Below are 16134 nucleotides of genomic sequence, written 5' to 3'. Positions count from 1 at the left end.
CATTTCTCCCCAGGGCTCACCTGCTGCTTTTCCGGGGCAGGGGCAAATCTTTCTGGAAGGCAAAGAAGCAAAAGGATAGAGGTCAGCGGGTACCAGCAGCCACTGCCCAAAAGCCCTGTCAGCCCCCTGGAGGGGTAGAGGTGGGATGGGACAGGTCCTTCACCAGCATGGTCACCTGCGCCCTTGGCCATGAGGTGAGGGCTGGGCTCCTAGGGGAAAAGGGTACCAGGGTGATTCCTCTCCCGACCCCCAGAGAACAGCAGAGGGCCCCCTATAGGACTCCTGAACTGGCGTCTCAGTATGTGTTTGTGCAAATGAAAACATCCAGGAGTCGTTATTTGAAAAATATTTCTTGAGCACCTACTGTATGACAGGCCCCGTGCTAGGCACTGGGGACACAGCAGTGAATGAGACAAAAATCCTGCCCTTTTGGGACTAGCATTTAAAGGAAGGAAGCAGACAACCAAGATTAATGTAGAAGTGAACGAAATAATTTTAGACAGAAATAAATGTTATGAATAAAATTAAGCAAGGTGATGTGATGGAAAAGGGCTAGGAGGGGGACACGATAGTTACAGAGGGCTGCTCTGTGGAGATGATTTTTAGGTTTGTTGCTGAAAAATAAAAGTCAGCCATGGAAGGCTCTGTGGAGAGAGCATTCCAGGTAGAGGGAATTGCAAAGGCCTGGAGGCAGGAATAAACTTGGCATGCTCAAGCATGAAAGGTTGAATGACTGGATGAATGAATGAATGACTCCTCCACACCTCAATGGTTCTACCCCACTCTCAATCAGATTCACAGAGTTTGGGTGGGGATAGTTAGGGTGGCTCAAACTGAGATTTGACATGGGAATCAGGTGATGGCTGGGTGGTCTTTTTCAGTAATGGCAGTGATAATCATTGGTAGGTATTGGGACTTCCCTGGTGGTCCAGTGGTTAAGACTCCGTGCTTCCAGTGGAGGGGGTGCAAGTTCAATCCCTGGTCAAGGAACCCACATGCCACACGGTGTGGCAAAAAAAAAAAAAAAAAAAAAAAAAGGTAGGTATTAACTCTGTCCACATCAGAAGGTTGCATTCTGTTTGTCAAGCACACAGGAAACCACTACAGGGACCAGAAATTACAGAGGTCTGGACCCTTTTCTGAGAGCTCTGGGGAGAAGGGGTATCACCTTCCACCCAGTTCTGTGTCCACAGGCTAAGGTGAATAAAAGGGATTGGGTAGGGCTGCAGGCAGAAAGATTCAGGTAAGGGTTCCAAAAGCCCTTTGGTGGGGACTCCAACCAGGGAGAAATGAGGAGTGTTCTAGGATTTTTCTAGGATCTCTGATAGCAGAAAGTCCCGGGTTCAAATCCTAGTTTTGCCACTTATAACCTTGGCAAATAACCTTTCTATAGTCCATTCCTTCTAGAGGATTCTGTGAGATGATGCAGGTGCCTAGCACCTTAGTATGGTGTCTAGCATATAGTAAGTGCTCAATAAATGTTAGGTCATAGGAACAGGAGTTATTGTGGATGGACATGCTGCATGGCAGAAGATGGGCCAGAGGGACCTCACACTCCCATGTACAGAGGACAGACGGATGGTCGGCGTCAAAGGGAACACTGTCCAGATTGGCAGCCCTGCCATCCTGAGCCAGGGGTGACCGGAAATCTATACCAGGTTTTCCCTCTGTCTTTGCAGGATCAGCTTGAATGAGCCGCCCCTTGGACCAGCTGGCCAGGCCAGGCGGCTGCAATGGCCCAATCAAAATCAAGACCTGGATTTTCCCCGCCATGGAGCCCGGTACTCCAGACTCGGGTACAATGGGCCTACGAGGGTGAGCCTCAGGGGGACCTTTAAGTGCTACCTAGAAAAGTCCTCGACTCTAGCCCCATCTGCTAGCGTCCCTAAACATTTTAGGGTCGAAGAAAGGGGCAAAGTGGAGAGGTAGAGGATTTGGATCCTTGGCATCCGTGTAAACAGACGCCACTTCCATCCCCAGCTGCAGAGCTGCTCTGCCCAGCGGATTCTGCATCTCTTCGTGATTAACGGACGGCCCTGCGGCCGGGGCATTCGAACTTAGGTTGCTGTTAAGATCCCAACTGCACACAGGGGACCCTTGGGCGCTCCGTGGTTGTGGGACAGCTCCTAAGGGGTTGCACTAGTGTGTGAGAGCGTATTCAGGCTGCGAAGTAGTTAACCCCGCCAGAAGGGAAGAGATTCGGGCAGGACTTCGGTGGGGTAGCTCGGCCTAGAAGAAGCCTGGGGAAGGATGGGTGGATGAGTGGGAGGATCCCGGGCTGGGGGCGTGGTCTTGCGCGGGAGAGCTAAGTCCCGCGTGGAACTGAGCCAATGGGAGTCGGCGCCGGCCCAGGGGGCGGGGACACACCCCATGCAGGTTCCGCCCCTTTCAGCCCTTTTCTGGGGACCCGACGGCGCGGACCCAGTCTAACTGCTTCAGCACTTGCTCTGGCTTTGCAGCAGCTCTCTCCCTTTTATCAGAAACCGTTCTCCTAACCCAGCCCAGGGAAAGGAAGGAAATCCGGGGAAGACCTGAAGAGCCCATGTGGGCTCTGGTTAAAACTCAGGTCTGGCTCCAGCATCATCCAGACGCCGGGGAAGTCCTTCCTGCCCTCTGAAATGGCCCCACCCAAAAATGGACGAGGCACCTGGGTGATGGTTTGAATCGCCTCCTTCTCTTCCCAAGCTCCAGGCTAGGGATGTAGCCTGAGACTGGGCCCATTCTAGGCTTTATATAAACTTCTCCAGACTACCTAGCTCGGGGCTGCTTCAAGGAGGCTCAGAAAGGCCAAATGCCAGGCAAACCTTAAGGTGAAGCTTTGATCAATTTCCTCTCTGGGGTTAGTTTGGGGCCAACACCGAACCCCCGTATTAACCCTTAGAAGTGCATGCTGCAGACCGAAGAGAACCCTTCTCAGCTTCAGAATCCCTACCCATCTAGGATGTGGGAGTTCCTGACGCCTGGATTTGTCCCCGCCTTCCCCACACTCCACAGCAAACCTCAGTGTCCCACTCCGCGCAGTGGACCCACGTCTCCTGCGCCTGCGCAGCCTAGAGACCAACATCTTCTAAGGCTGCAAAGAGCTAAAAATCGCTCCCGCCCACCCACAAGCTGGGCTGGACTTGAGGATCGCGGAGTGGGGGCGGGGGGCGTAGTGTTGTAGTGGAGGGGGGTGGAATGAAGAGTGAGGAGGGAGGCTGTCTAGATGCCTGTCCAATTAGGGCAGTAGGAAGAATCCTGGTGGCCGAGCAGGTGCGTGGAGGTCGCAGGGGGTCGCCATGCCTCAGGAAGGGACTCCTGGGGTGATGAGGGGCGAGGCTGCAGCACAAACATGTTTACCGCTGCTGCGGCGCCGGCAGCCCCGAGGGGCGCGAGCCCTGGGGCAATAACTTTGTTCTGCGCCCCCTCACCCCCAGCCTGGCTGGGCACCAGGGCAAAGACCTCGATCCCAGCCCCTTCCCCCTCTGACGGGCCGGGCGCCCCTCGGGTTATCGTCGAGGGGGAGCGGTAGGCTGTATCCCCCTCTGTCAGATCCCTGGATCCCCGGGCGTCCCCTGAGGGGCGGGGTCCCCCGCGCGGCGGGACGCGCGGCCACCGCGTTCCCCCTAGGTAGCGTCCCGAGGCCATGGGAGAGGGCGCCTGGGCCAACCCTGGCGTAAGTTCTCCCGCCTCCTGCCGGGCCCCGCCCCAGGGCGCCGACCCCTTCCCCTCCACCCGGGGCCAGGGCTGCCGCGTACCTGCAGCCTCCGGCGACGAATCAGGCCCGAATCGTCCATGGCGGCGGCGGCGGCAGAGGCTTCGGCCCCGGGGAGGGAGGTGGGAGACGGCGGCAGCGGCGGCGGCGGGAGGAGGGAGGCGGGAGGCAGGAGGCGGGAGGGAGTGAGAAGCCGCGGGGACCGCGGCGGCGGCGGCGGCGGCGGCTGGGGGGGGTGGGGAGGGCAGGGAGGTGGCGGGGGCGGAGCAAAGTTGGGCGGACCCGGCGTCGTCACTGCGTCTGGGCGCCCGAGCCCGGCCTCGGCCAAGGCTGCCCGCGCTGGGGGGTGGGGGGTGGGGTGGAGCGGGCAGGCGGGGGAAGGAGCCTGCAGATGTCCCCAGGGAAGTCAAGCTACCGTGAGACCCCTGTAGAGACACGCCAGGGGAGAGACATGCTCATGGGTAGCCTCCCAACCCAAGAAACACCCCAAAGGAGACATTCTCACTAAGATATATTCCCTATGCAGACAACCTCCTCCCCGCGGTGACCCCCTCAGAGAGACACATTCCCACGGGGAGGTAGTCTCCATAGGGAGGCCCTCTCCAATCCGGAACTCCTCTCACCCTGAAAATCATCTCTAAAACAGATGGTCTCTGAGGGGCGACGCTTCCTCTCAAAAGCCCACCCTCCAAAGAAGAGACATTTCTGTAGAGAAAGATCCCTGCGGGTGATATTTCACTTGGGAGCTTGATGAGGTTACCCTCAGTGAAAGACCCCACAAAAGCCATATTCTCTATGGGAAATTGTCTCCACCCACGAGACCTCACATCCCAAGGAGATACACTCTTACAGAGTGTGTATTTGCACTGAGGAGACCCGTCCTTACGGGAGAAGCCCCCTCCGAAAAACATTTACATGCTTATACCAGCCCCCTTCCCTAGCGATCCCCTCCCTCATCGTCAGGATTAAGAAGCCAGGCCAGGCTGGGCCGTATTTATAGGAACGATTAGCTGGTGGCTGGGGAGGAGGGCAGCCGAAGCGATTTTCACCACTCCCCCGCAGTGTTCCTGCAGCTGAGGCCAAGCCAACCATGCTTCCCCTAGTTGTAGTGAAAAGCGTCGGAGACCTCCCCACGCCAATCTTGGCATTGGAGGGCATGGTGGGGTGGGGGCTTCCCAAGGGTCTCAGTCCATAACTGTCCCGAAGGCCCTGGAGGGCGCGGTCACTGGGCGGGAGCGACCCCTGCCTGTCAAAGGGGGCTACAGCGAGGTCTAGGTCCCGGTGTTCCCCAGGCGCTTGTCTACTCATCTCTGCGCCTTTGCCTGAGTTGTCTCGGTCCGTTTCTCTCTGTCTCTGTCAGCATGTTCGTGTTGCCATCTCGCTGAGTCTGTTCCTCGCACTTCTCTGTCCAAGGCCGGGAAACCGCTCTTGCCGCCCCTTCTCCCGCCGGCTGCCGCGGGAGCTCTCCGTGGTGCTGATTTCTAGCGCTCCTGTCCGTAGTGCTGAAATATGAGCTCAGGTTGGGGGCGGAGGTTAGGGGAGGGGAAGGGTTGTCGGGAGGCACAACCTAGAGGCTGGACAGATGAGACCCACGAGCACCCTAGACTACCCCAAGATGAACCGGAGGAAGGCTAGGTCCACTGAGTACTGGTTGCTGAAGCCTCCAGGACATCAGTGGGTGCCCATAGAGGGGCCAGGAGACTAAGCCTCCTGATTAATTTACTCAACAGGTATTGAGCACCTACTGTGTGCAAAGTAGTGTTTTGGATTCTGGGAGTACATCAGTAAAAGAGACAGACAAAAACTCTGCACTTGTCCGAGAAGAGAGGGAGAGAGATTTGTGGTAGTAGTCATTGCTCACAAAAACACATATGCACACTCTACAAGCACAGGCACGCACACACACTGTGCAAACATACACACAAACGCGAAAGTACCAACACATGCTCAACAAACAGACTCGGATATACCCATTCACACACGCTGCAAACACATACTCCACAAAAACACATATTCTGCAAATACAAACACATACTCAGCAAACACAAACTCACAAACACATGTAATCATTTGCAAATATGCAATTAGCACATAGACACAGAGAGTCCTAGGCAAACACATAAACTCAGAATACAAACACACACTCAGCAAACACAGAAACACATATTCACATAAACTCACATTCTGCAAACACACATGCAAACACATACTTAGAAAACACAGACATACACACACTCAGCAATGCGGGCACACACAAACAATACATACAAACACTCAACAACACAAGCACACACTCATCCTCCCCAAACCAAAGGAAGCTCAGCTGCACACAAACTCTTGTCCAAAATACAGACACATTATCCTCCCAATGCAAAACATGGACACACATACACACACTCACATACCCACTGGAGGGCTGTTTTTCTTTTCTTTTCTATTTTATTTTATTTTAGAGGGCTGTTTTTTCTTACTGGACTCCCCCACTAAACTATCAGCTCTATGAGGGTTGAGATTTTTATGTCTTAGTCACTACACTGCATCCCCAGAACCTGGCACACACTAGGTGCTCAATAAATGTTTGTTGAATGAATTGAGGGAATGTTTGCAGGGACACAAATTCACAGAATCTGCAAAGGGGCACACACACACACACACACACACACACAGACACATTTCAGATGGAGTCCCACACCCTCTCCACACATGACAACACCTTCTTGTTCACTCATTGTCAACATTCATGGTCCATAACCTTTATCTAGTGACCTAGTCACAATATTTTTGCAGGACATCTATCCTCATCCTTCATCCCCCTCTCCTTCATTTATTATCTGACTCTTACTCAACTGGACACACTTGGCTCTTGGAACACTTACAGACCTTCTTACCCAGATTTTGAACACACACACACATCACACACTAAAGAGACACACATAAACATACCCTCACACAACAAACACACATACCCACTCAATACATACACAGACACAAAACACACCCTCATCCCACACACACACACCCTCATCCATCTCCTCACACATATACAGAGTTTAATCCACAAGCTCAACACAAGGATATATACACACCAGCCTCAGATCCTCTGGTCTATGGTCAGCTGGAGCAGAGGGCGGGGTGATGGGAAACCCCTCCCCTGCATCAAACCACGCCCCTTTCAGCTGTTTCCTGGATTTGACCCTGAGGTGTCTCAGCAGTGCCCTAGACTCCAGTCCGGCTAACAGGTGAGGGGTGGCCCGAGGGGGCAGAGAGGGGGAGGGAATTGCCTTGTCTTCACAGATCCCTAGTTTCCCCTGCCCTGGGGCCTTTGGATCCCACTGGCAGAATCCGAGTCCTGCCACAGCCAAGCTTGGGTGCAGAGGTCCAGCCCTGGGCGGCAGCCCCTAAGCTGATTGTGGGCTGAGAGAAGGTGACCATGAAAGGGGCCAGCAGGGATCAAGAGGGAGGGAGGAGACTGGGCAGAAGAGAAGGAGGAATTACTGGACAGAAGGGGGGATTGGAAGATCTGGGGAGGTCCCTTTAGAGGACGGAGGAGGTTGCCTGAGGGCCCATAGGGTGGGAGATCCCGCTTTGGTTGGTGGGGGAAGGGAACCATCGTCAAACAGGGGTGGGGGCACTTGCAGAGGGATGGAGGGGACATGAGTCTGATGGTGGGGGGGTGCTCCTTGGTCAGAGGCAGACCTTGGTGGCCCCCGGGGATTTGAGGGTCCTTGGCTATTGCTTCCTCACCAGCTGCCCATTCTCTGCTCTGCCTGGCACTGTCTCCTGGCTGCACATCAGGACAGTGCCACCCTGAGCTACCAGAAAGGGGCAGCTGAACCTCACCCCGTATCCCAGCTGACTCTTATCTCAGGTGGACATGGCCTGCAGGGGTTGCACTCGACCCAGGGGCCTGGCCTGGGCCCTGCAACTGACCCTGGCATGGATCCTGCTGGGGGCTTGTGGAGGGAGCCACCCACTCCCAGCTAGATCCCAGAGACACCATAGGCTGGCAACCAATCTGGGCACAAGCCAGCTGCACCTGGCAGGTAAGCATCCCAGACTTTGCCTAAACTCTAACATCCAGAAACGCCAACTCAACCATAACAATGCCAGAATTTCCTTTGGAGAGGGGTTCAGGGTGACTGGAGGAGGCACCTGAGTCTAGTGGTGGTTAAACAGCACAAATTGCCTAGGTTCAAATCCCAACTCTGCCACTTCATAGCTGTGTGACCCTGGGAAAATCACTTAACCTGTCTGAGCCTCAGGTGGGCCATTAAGAAAGGAGGAGAAATAATAGACCTACCTCATAAGGATGTTGTAAAGGAGTATATGTAAGTATATGAGAATTTATATCACCACTAGGGATGTCATAAATGATAAGCTGATTATGATTAGTGATTATTTCTTGAAGCTCCATTTGCATCCCAAGCGAAGTGTCTTTAACTTTTATGTTTGGGAGAACATATATAATTGGGGTCTCCCCGTTCAGAGGAACCCCAAGCCTTGGTTCCCTAACCCTACCTGAGGATCCAAGATGGCAACTCACTGGAGTCCCCTTCTCCATGACTCTCTTGTCCCTCAGAGATGAACACACCAGAGGCATTGGACCCTGGGATCGTCTCAGTGCGCTGTGGGGAGCTGAGCCCCGGGTAAGTACAGCCACCTCCAGTGTTTCCTTGCGTTCTTTGCTCCAGTTGCCCCGACCAGGGGACAGAGCCCTTGCGCATCTTGACCTATCCGGGCCTGTCTCTCCCGATGTCCAGGTGTGAATCCTTCCTGGAACACCTCCAGGTTGCCCTCCGCAGTCGTTTCCACCTGCTGCTATTGGGGGTACGCCAGACACAGCCTCTCTGCTCGGAGCTCTGCGATGCCTGGTAGGAGAGGCGGGGCGTGAGGGGTGTGGCCTATGGCTTGGGCGGGGCCGAACGAGGGATCTGCAGCTTGATCCTCCGCGTGCCTGAAGGGGCGTGGCCTGCGTCCAAAGCCGCCAAGGTGTACAGGACGAGGTCTGGTGTTTAGGGGCTAGGTAGAAAGGGACGGGGCCTGTGCTAAGATTGGCAGTACGGAGGACTGGCCTTCCAGGGAGCTGGCTTTTTTTTTTTTTTTAAGGGGAGGGCCTCTTGATTGAAAAGAGAAGCTAAAAGGGTGGGGGCTGGCCTGGAATAGATGGTCTGAGGTCGGCAGGGATGAGGCCTGAAGTGACAGGGTCCTGGGTAAGTTTAGAGAATATGGGGCAGGCTGAAATCTGGGGGATGGCTTTTGTAGGAGCGTGGTTCTAAGAGGCGGTGCCTGGATCTGGGGAAGGGACGTACCCGGGGCAAAGCCTTGGAGAGCAGGAATCCCACTAGGAGTTGGCTGCGGAGTCTTTACCCACCTTCTTCTCTCCACACACCATCCTCAGGTTTGCCACCTGCGAAAGTGATATCATCTGCAGCCCGACTTGGCTCCCACTCCTAGAAAAGAGGGGCTGCGAGCCTGGCTGCACCACCTATGGGCAGGTGAGCATGGGACAGAGGAAGCAAGGAAGAGACTGATACTTCCCCTCACTATGTCCTGGGTTAACCCGTCTAGGTCCCAGGGTCCGGACTGGCATTCCCACGGCCCCCACTCCCATCCTTCCCGCTTCCACAGCCCAATCTCCATAGTAGGATATGCCTGTAGCCTCCCTAAGGCCCACTGAGTCCGGATTTGCCCTCCCCAAAGGACGGTCTCTGCTCTAGGCCCATTCACAGTCCCCCTGGAAGGCCCAGAAACCCGAGTCTCCTCCAAGGCCCCAGCCTTAATCTGGTTCTCCCCCACCCGAGCCCCCTGGGACCCAGTAAGAACTCGCACTCCCCAAGGCCCCACCCCCACTATGGCCCTGCCCCCAGACTCCCGGGAGGACCTAGAGGTGAGAATTTCCTGCCCTAAGATCGCGCCGCTGCCCCCAGGGTATCTGGACTCCACCAACTCGGACCCAAACTTCACCCCTTCCCGCCAGACTTTTGCTGACGGAGCGGAACTTTGCCGCTCATTTCTGGGCTACGCGGTACCAGTGGCGGATCCTGGCTCTGGTCACTGCCTCAACATTTCCATCTCGGTGCTGCCGCATCCCAGACACGCACGGAGGGCCCGGGAAACCACTTTCCGGCGCTCCCGCCGCCCTCGCACCTGGATCCTGGACGCAGCGAGCAGCGGAAGTGGCAGTGGAAGTGGAAGCGGCCCCTAGGGGGCGCCTGGCCTTGAATGGAAGATGCGCCCCCTCTCCCCACCTCCGGCCCCGCCCCTCAAGACACCCAGAGTCCCACCCCTGTCCCTCTCTGCCTTCTAGTTTCCAGAGTCCCATCCTTCCTCTCTGTGGCCCCAGACTCGCCCCTCTTCAGATTATTTGAGAAATAACCCAATTGTAGTTCATTTTTTTCCTCACCCCCCTGAATAAAGTCGCCAGTTAGAGCACGTGATGTGGCTGCTTCTTGGGGGAAGTAACTGGAAAGGAGAATTGCCAGAAAGTGAGAGTTGTCTCTCAAATCTTCAGGTCCTAAAGTTAGCGACTGATTCACAGGAGCATGTAAATGAGGGCCGGTCTACACCCTGGAGCAGCTGTCACAACTTGGAATATCCAGGTATCAGAAATGGGGAGGGGAAAAAAAAAAAAAGAAATGGGGAGGGGGACTTCCTGGTGGCGCAGTGGTCAAGAATCCACCTGTCAATGCAGGGGACCCAGGTTCGATCCCTGGTCCAGGAAGATCCCACATGCAGTGGAGCAACTAAGCCCATGCACCACAACTACTGAGCCTGCGCTCTAGAGCCCGCAAGCCACAACTACTGAGCCCCCGTGCCACAACTACTGAAGCCTGAGCACCTAGAGCCCGTGCTCCACAACAAGAGAAACCACAGCAATGAGAAGCCCGCACATGGCACCGAAGAGTAGCCCCTGCTCGCCACAACTAGAGAGAAAGCTCACACGCAGCAATGAAGACGCAACGCAGCCAAAAATTAATTAATTTAAAAAAAAAAAGACACCACTGGGCCTGTTTAATCAGAGGCGAAGTCCATAAAGGGTTTCTGGAGGTCTGTACAAGTCAGGAAGCCTCTTGGTGGGACTGGTGGCACACACTGGGAGAGCACACCTCCTCTCCTTGTCAGTCACTCTTCTGGACCCCTCCCCATTTTTAAAAAAAATTTATTTATTTTTGGCTGCGTTGGGTCTTCGTTGCTGTGCGTGGGCTTTCTCTCTAGTTGCAGTGAGCAGGGGCTACTCTTCGTTGGGGTGCACAGGCTTCTTATTGCAGTGGCTTCTCTTGTGGAGCACCGGCTCTAGGCGCACGGGCTCAGTAGCTCTGGCTTGCAGGCTCTAGAACGCAGACTCAGTAGTTGTGTTGCACGGGCTTAGTTGCTCCGCAGCATGTGGGAATCTTCCCAGACCAGGGATCGAACCCGTGTCCCCTGCATTGGCAGGCAGATTCTTAACCACTGTGCCACCAGGTAAGTCCCAAGGGTGTCTTCTTTTTTCCTTCCTCCACTTCTCCCAAATGCCATTCCTGGATCTAAAGCAAAGGACTGACTCAGATTCAGGATTTGGGTTGTAAACACTTACACTGTAACCACTGGACCGCCAGGGAAGTCCCATGTAAGCACTACTCTTAATCCTCCTCCTTATCCACAGGCCCTAGGAGAACCAGTTTCCTCACAGGGGCAATACCCCTTTTAGTTCTGTTCAATAGAGCAAGATTGGTGGATGTCTCGTGTGTCCAGGCACTGTGCTAAGATAGATAGATCAGGCCCATTCCCTGCCCTCAGTGAAGATGAAATAGCATAAGAAGCGAAGTGTCCCACTGGGAGAGTAGTAGACAGGCATCTTTCAGATGCCAGAGACAAACTCAGTTCAAAGTGCCTTTAGCCAAGACAGTGATAAGCTTCAGGAATGGCTGTCTCTAGGTTCTTAAATGATGTTACGAATCTGTTTTTTTTTTCTTGGCTCTACTCTGGGACAGGATCTCCTCACAGTTGCAAAGATGGACCAGCAACTCCATGCTTTTATTGATTAAAATGGGCCTATTTCTCTGTAAAACCAGCAAAGGTCCCAGGGCTGGCTCTCATTGATCCAGCCTCCTCATAAGCCCATTACCCAGCCAATAATTGTGTCAAGGGGCATGCTGTACTCTCACTGGCCTGATCTGGGTTATGCTTGTACCTAAAGGTCCGTGGTGGGGTGAGTTCCATCTGAACCACATGGACTGATGATGGGGGAGGGGTGGTCCCCCCAAAGGAAAGTCAGGTGATGAAACCAGGAGAAGGGGAAGGAGTGCTGGTCAAGGAATCATGATATATTGACCACAGAGACTGGTGGTTATGACCTTGACTCTGTAGTGTATCTACCTGGGTTCACATCCCAGTTCTACCGTTTACTCACTCTGTAACTTTGGGCATGTTGCCCAGCACTTATGAGCCTCAGTTTCTTCATGTGTAAAATGGGGATAATAATTGTTCCTCTCGTAGGGTTATTGGGAGAATCGAATGAGTTAATGCAAGTTGTTATGGTTATGCATCACTGTGTAACAGACAACTCTAAACTTAGTGGTGTAAAACAACAATCATTATCTTTCATGGTTCTGGAGTTTCCCTGGGCTCAGCTGGATGGCTATTGTTCAAGGTCTCTCATGCAATTGCAGAGAGTGGCTGGGGCAGAGTCACACTCACGTATCTGGTGATTGGTGCTGGCTCTTGCCTTGAACCTCAGCTAGGGCTGTCAGCCAGAATAACTACACGTGGCCCATCCCAGTGGCTTGGGCTTCCTCATAACATGGCGTTTGGGTTCTAAAGGTACATGTCCCAAGAAAGAGAGCCAGGTGGAAGTTGTCTCACCTTTGACGACCTAGCCTTAGAAGTCAAACTATGCTGGAATTCCCTGGCTGTCCAGTGGTTAGGACTCGGCACTTTCACTGCTGGGGCCCAGGTTCAACCCCTGCTCAGGAAACTAAGATCCTGCAAGCCAGGCGGTGCGGCCAAAACAAAAAAAAAGTCACACAGTGTCACCTCTGCTTTCTATTCACTAATGTAAGTCACTAAAGACAAAAGGGAGGTGCCCTAGACTCCACCTCCTAATGGGAAGGATGTCAAATACAATGCTTAGAAAGTGCCTGGCACGTAATTAACACTCAATAAATGCAGACACCATCCATGATCACTGCTGTTGTTGATGATGTTTTATATGTACTGTTATTGTGGCAAAGCGGATAAGCAGGCATTCAAGGAAGAGGAGTGAGGTAAGCCTTTGAAGGAGCTCCAGGTAAATGACCAGAACACAGGGAAGGGCATTTCAAGCAGGCCTGAAGATTTCTGGGAAGGTTCTGGGGAACTCCCAGCTGCTCAGAAAGCCTGGAACAGAGCATGGGAGCTGGGGTCAGATCACAGAAGGACTTGAATGCCTGGCAAAGCGCTTGGACCTGCTGATAAGGGGTATGAGAGCCATGGAAGGTTTAAGCAGGGGAAGGTTCCTCAGACTGACACTCGTGCTTGCCACTTACAAGCAGGTCTGGGGGAGGGTGAGACTGGAGGTGAGGGGCACCAGTAAGGACCTTGGGACGAGAACTGAAAGATGGGCAGAAGGGGATGAATGAGAGGGAGTCAGAGGAATAACCCACAAGGCTGTCCTGAGGAGAGTGGGAGTGATCATTTGAAACTTTCAAGAAGCAGGGGTTGTTTTCAACCTCATTTGAAATAAAACCCTGGGAATCTTTGGCAGGTTTGGTATGGGACCCTGAACTTCACATTTCTTTCTATTTTTTTTTTTTGACTCATATATTCATTCTTTATTTTCCACCCAATTCCATCTTGTGATTCTCTTGGTTCTCTATCACGGTCTTAGGAAGGTTGCCTCAGTTGCAAATGGCTGGACTCCACATTTCATACTCCCTGGTGAGCTTGAGGCTGCTGGTCTGGGAACCCCACTTTGAATAGCCAGGGATCCCTAGACTTTTGTTAGAAGAAATATTTTCGAGTTACAACTTTAGGGTACCCACTAGTTTCTGCTTGTCACCAGATGGGAGGAAAGAGGCGAGCAGTTTCTCCTTATCTTTTTTTTTTTTTAATATTTATTTATTTATTTTTGGCTGCGTTGGGTCTCAGTTGCGGCACGCTGGATCTTTCGTTGCGGCACGCGGGATCTTTCGTTGCGGTGCACGGGCTTTTCGTTGCAGTGCAAGGGCTCAGTAGTTGCGGTATGTGGACTGAGTTGCCCCCGGCATGTTGGATCTTAGTTCCCCAACCAGGGATTGAACCAGCGTCCCCTGCATTGCAAGACTGATTTTTCATTTTTTTAAATTTTGGCTGCATTTGATCTTCATGGCTGCGCACGGGCTTTCTCTAGTTGCGGCAAATGCGGGCTACTCTGTTGTGGTGCGCAGACTTCTCACTGCGGTGGCTTCTCTTGTTGTGGAGCACGGGCTCTAAGCACGAGGGCTTCAGTAGCTGTGGCTCATGGGCTCCAGAGCGCAGGCTCAGCAGTTGCGGCGCACAGGCTTAGCTGCTCCGCGGCATGGGGGATCTTCCCGGACCAGGGATCGAACCGTGTCCCCTGCATTGGCAGGCGGATTCTTAACCATTGCGCCACCAGGGAAGTCCCTGAAAGACTCATTCTTAATCACTGGACCACCAGGGAAGTCCCTCTCCTTATCTTACCAAGGCAAATTCCATCAGCAGTCAGAGGGCCTATAATTTCAAGATGAACTGTAATTTTAATAATTCTGAGAGGGAAAGAGGCAAGTCTGAGATACTCTGCATATACGGCATAGAAAACGGCAGAATTACAAATGGAATCAGGTTCTGTAACGTCTTGCAACTATAGTGACAACCACAGGCAGAGGCGTGAACAGAAGATGGCTTTAGGTGGGAAAATGGGGTGGTCATGGCTCCTCCCCAAGGTCTGCCCTCATCACCTCTACTCTAGGGCCTTCTTGTAGCCAGGTACTCTCATCTCGGGGTCTCTGCACTTGCTGTTCCCACCGCTTAGAACCCCCTTTACCCTCCAGTTATCTGTTCCACCCCTCTCACCCTTCAGATCTCGGCCAGTCAGGTCCTCAGTCTCTACGAGCCCCAGGCTGGAGCTGGCCTCCCCATATGCACTCCAGGGGCCCTCGGTCCTCAATGGGAGGTTTGGGACCCTTTCTGGCTGGTCAGCACGGGCTCCCCCATGTCCAGCACAGGACACGCATAGAGTGCAGAGGTGCTCTCTCATGAACTGAATTGCACCCACTGCCCCCCCCCCAAATTCATATGGTGAAGCTCTAACCCCCAGTACCTCAGAATGTAACTATATTTAAAGATAAATCTTTAAAGAGGCAATTAAGGTAAAATGAGGTCCCATGAGTGGGCCCTAATCCAATGAGTGGAGTCCTTAGAAGTAGAGATTAGGACACAGACACACACAGAGGGATGTGATGACATGGGAAAAAGATGGCCATCTACAAGCCAAGGAGAGAGGCCTCAGAAGAAACCAACTCTGCTGATACCTTCATCTTGGACTTTCAGCCTCCAGAACTGTGAGAAAATTAATTTCTGTTGGTTAAGTGCCCCAGTCTATGATATTTCTTATGGCACCCTTGGCTGACTAATAATACACACTCTATAAATAATACTGCCACAGTGCCCTGGGTTTCTGTCATCAGAGCATTTATTAAAAAGTGAAGAGCCATTCTCTCTTCCTTTCCATTAAAATCTCACTATTCTGGTGAATTCCCTGGTGGTCCAGTGGTTAGGACTCTGAGCTTCCACTGCAGGGGGCACGGGTTTTGATCCCTGGTCGGGGAACTAAGATCCCACATGCCGCATGGTGTGGCCAAAATAATTAATTAATTAATTTAAAAAGTCAATCTCACCGTTCAGGAGTTCCCTGGTGGTCTAGTGGTTAGGAGTCAGTGCTTTCACTGTTGTGGCCCAGATTCAGGGAACTGAGATCCCATAAGCCTTGTGGCCAAAAAAGAAAAAAAACAGGGGCTTCCCTGGTGGCGCAGTGGTTGAGAATCTGCCTGCCAATGCAGGGGACACGGGTTCGAGCCCTGGTCTGGGAAGATCCCACATGCCGCGGAGCAACTAGGCCCGTGAGCCACAACTACTGAGCCTGAGCGTCTGGAGCCTCTGCTCCGCAACAAGAGAGGCCGCGACAGTGAGAGGCCCGCGCACCGCGATGAAGAGTGGCCCCCACTCGCCGCAACTGGAGAAAGCCCTCACACAGAAACGAAGACCCAACACAGCCAAAAATAAACATAATAAATAAATAATAAATTTAAAAAAATTAAAAAAAAAAAAAAAAGAAAAAAAAAAAAGTGAAATAAAATCCTACTGTTTACTGTTCAAGTCAAGGTTGTGGGGGGAGGGTCAAGAGTGGGGAGGATGGGAGGATATGGAGTCTCTCCCTACCCCCAGGTACCAATTTTTGACTCTTTACCCCAGATATTCCATTCCCC

The 16134-nt window shown here is 53.0% G+C and overlaps 1 protein-coding gene across 1 annotated transcript; it reads left to right on the top strand.

The window, feature by feature from the left end:
• Positions 1-1707: 1707 nt before the first annotated feature.
• On the top strand, positions 1708-9899 carry RTBDN (retbindin). Its single transcript, XM_059919797.1, has 6 exons — positions 1708-1781; positions 7563-7737; positions 8274-8340; positions 8455-8565; positions 9093-9189; positions 9672-9899. Exons 1-6 carry the CDS (start codon positions 1734-1736, stop codon positions 9897-9899), a joined length of 726 nt encoding a protein of 241 aa, XP_059775780.1. The 5' UTR covers positions 1708-1733.
• The last annotated feature ends 6235 nt before the right edge of the window (positions 9900-16134 follow it).

This window comes from Balaenoptera ricei, chromosome 3 (assembly GCF_028023285.1).
Source record: "Balaenoptera ricei isolate mBalRic1 chromosome 3, mBalRic1.hap2, whole genome shotgun sequence".
In the NCBI taxonomy this organism is placed as follows: Eukaryota; Metazoa; Chordata; class Mammalia; order Artiodactyla; family Balaenopteridae; genus Balaenoptera; species Balaenoptera ricei.
The sequence above is the reverse complement of the archived record's forward strand: the minus strand, read 5'-3'. Positions and strand labels throughout refer to the sequence as shown.

Bases quoted from the DNA above. Each gene is read 5' to 3' on its own strand.
- RTBDN (XM_059919797.1), top strand. From the start codon at position 1,734: ATGGCCCAATCAAAATCAAGACCTGGATTTTCCCCGCCATGGAGCCCG. The intron at 7,738-8,273 runs GTAAGCATCCCA...CTTGTCCCTCAG, and splicing joins AAGCCAGCTGCACCTGGCAG to AGATGAACACACCAGAGGCA. The intron at 8,566-9,092 runs GTAGGAGAGGCG...CACCATCCTCAG, and splicing joins TCGGAGCTCTGCGATGCCTG to GTTTGCCACCTGCGAAAGTG.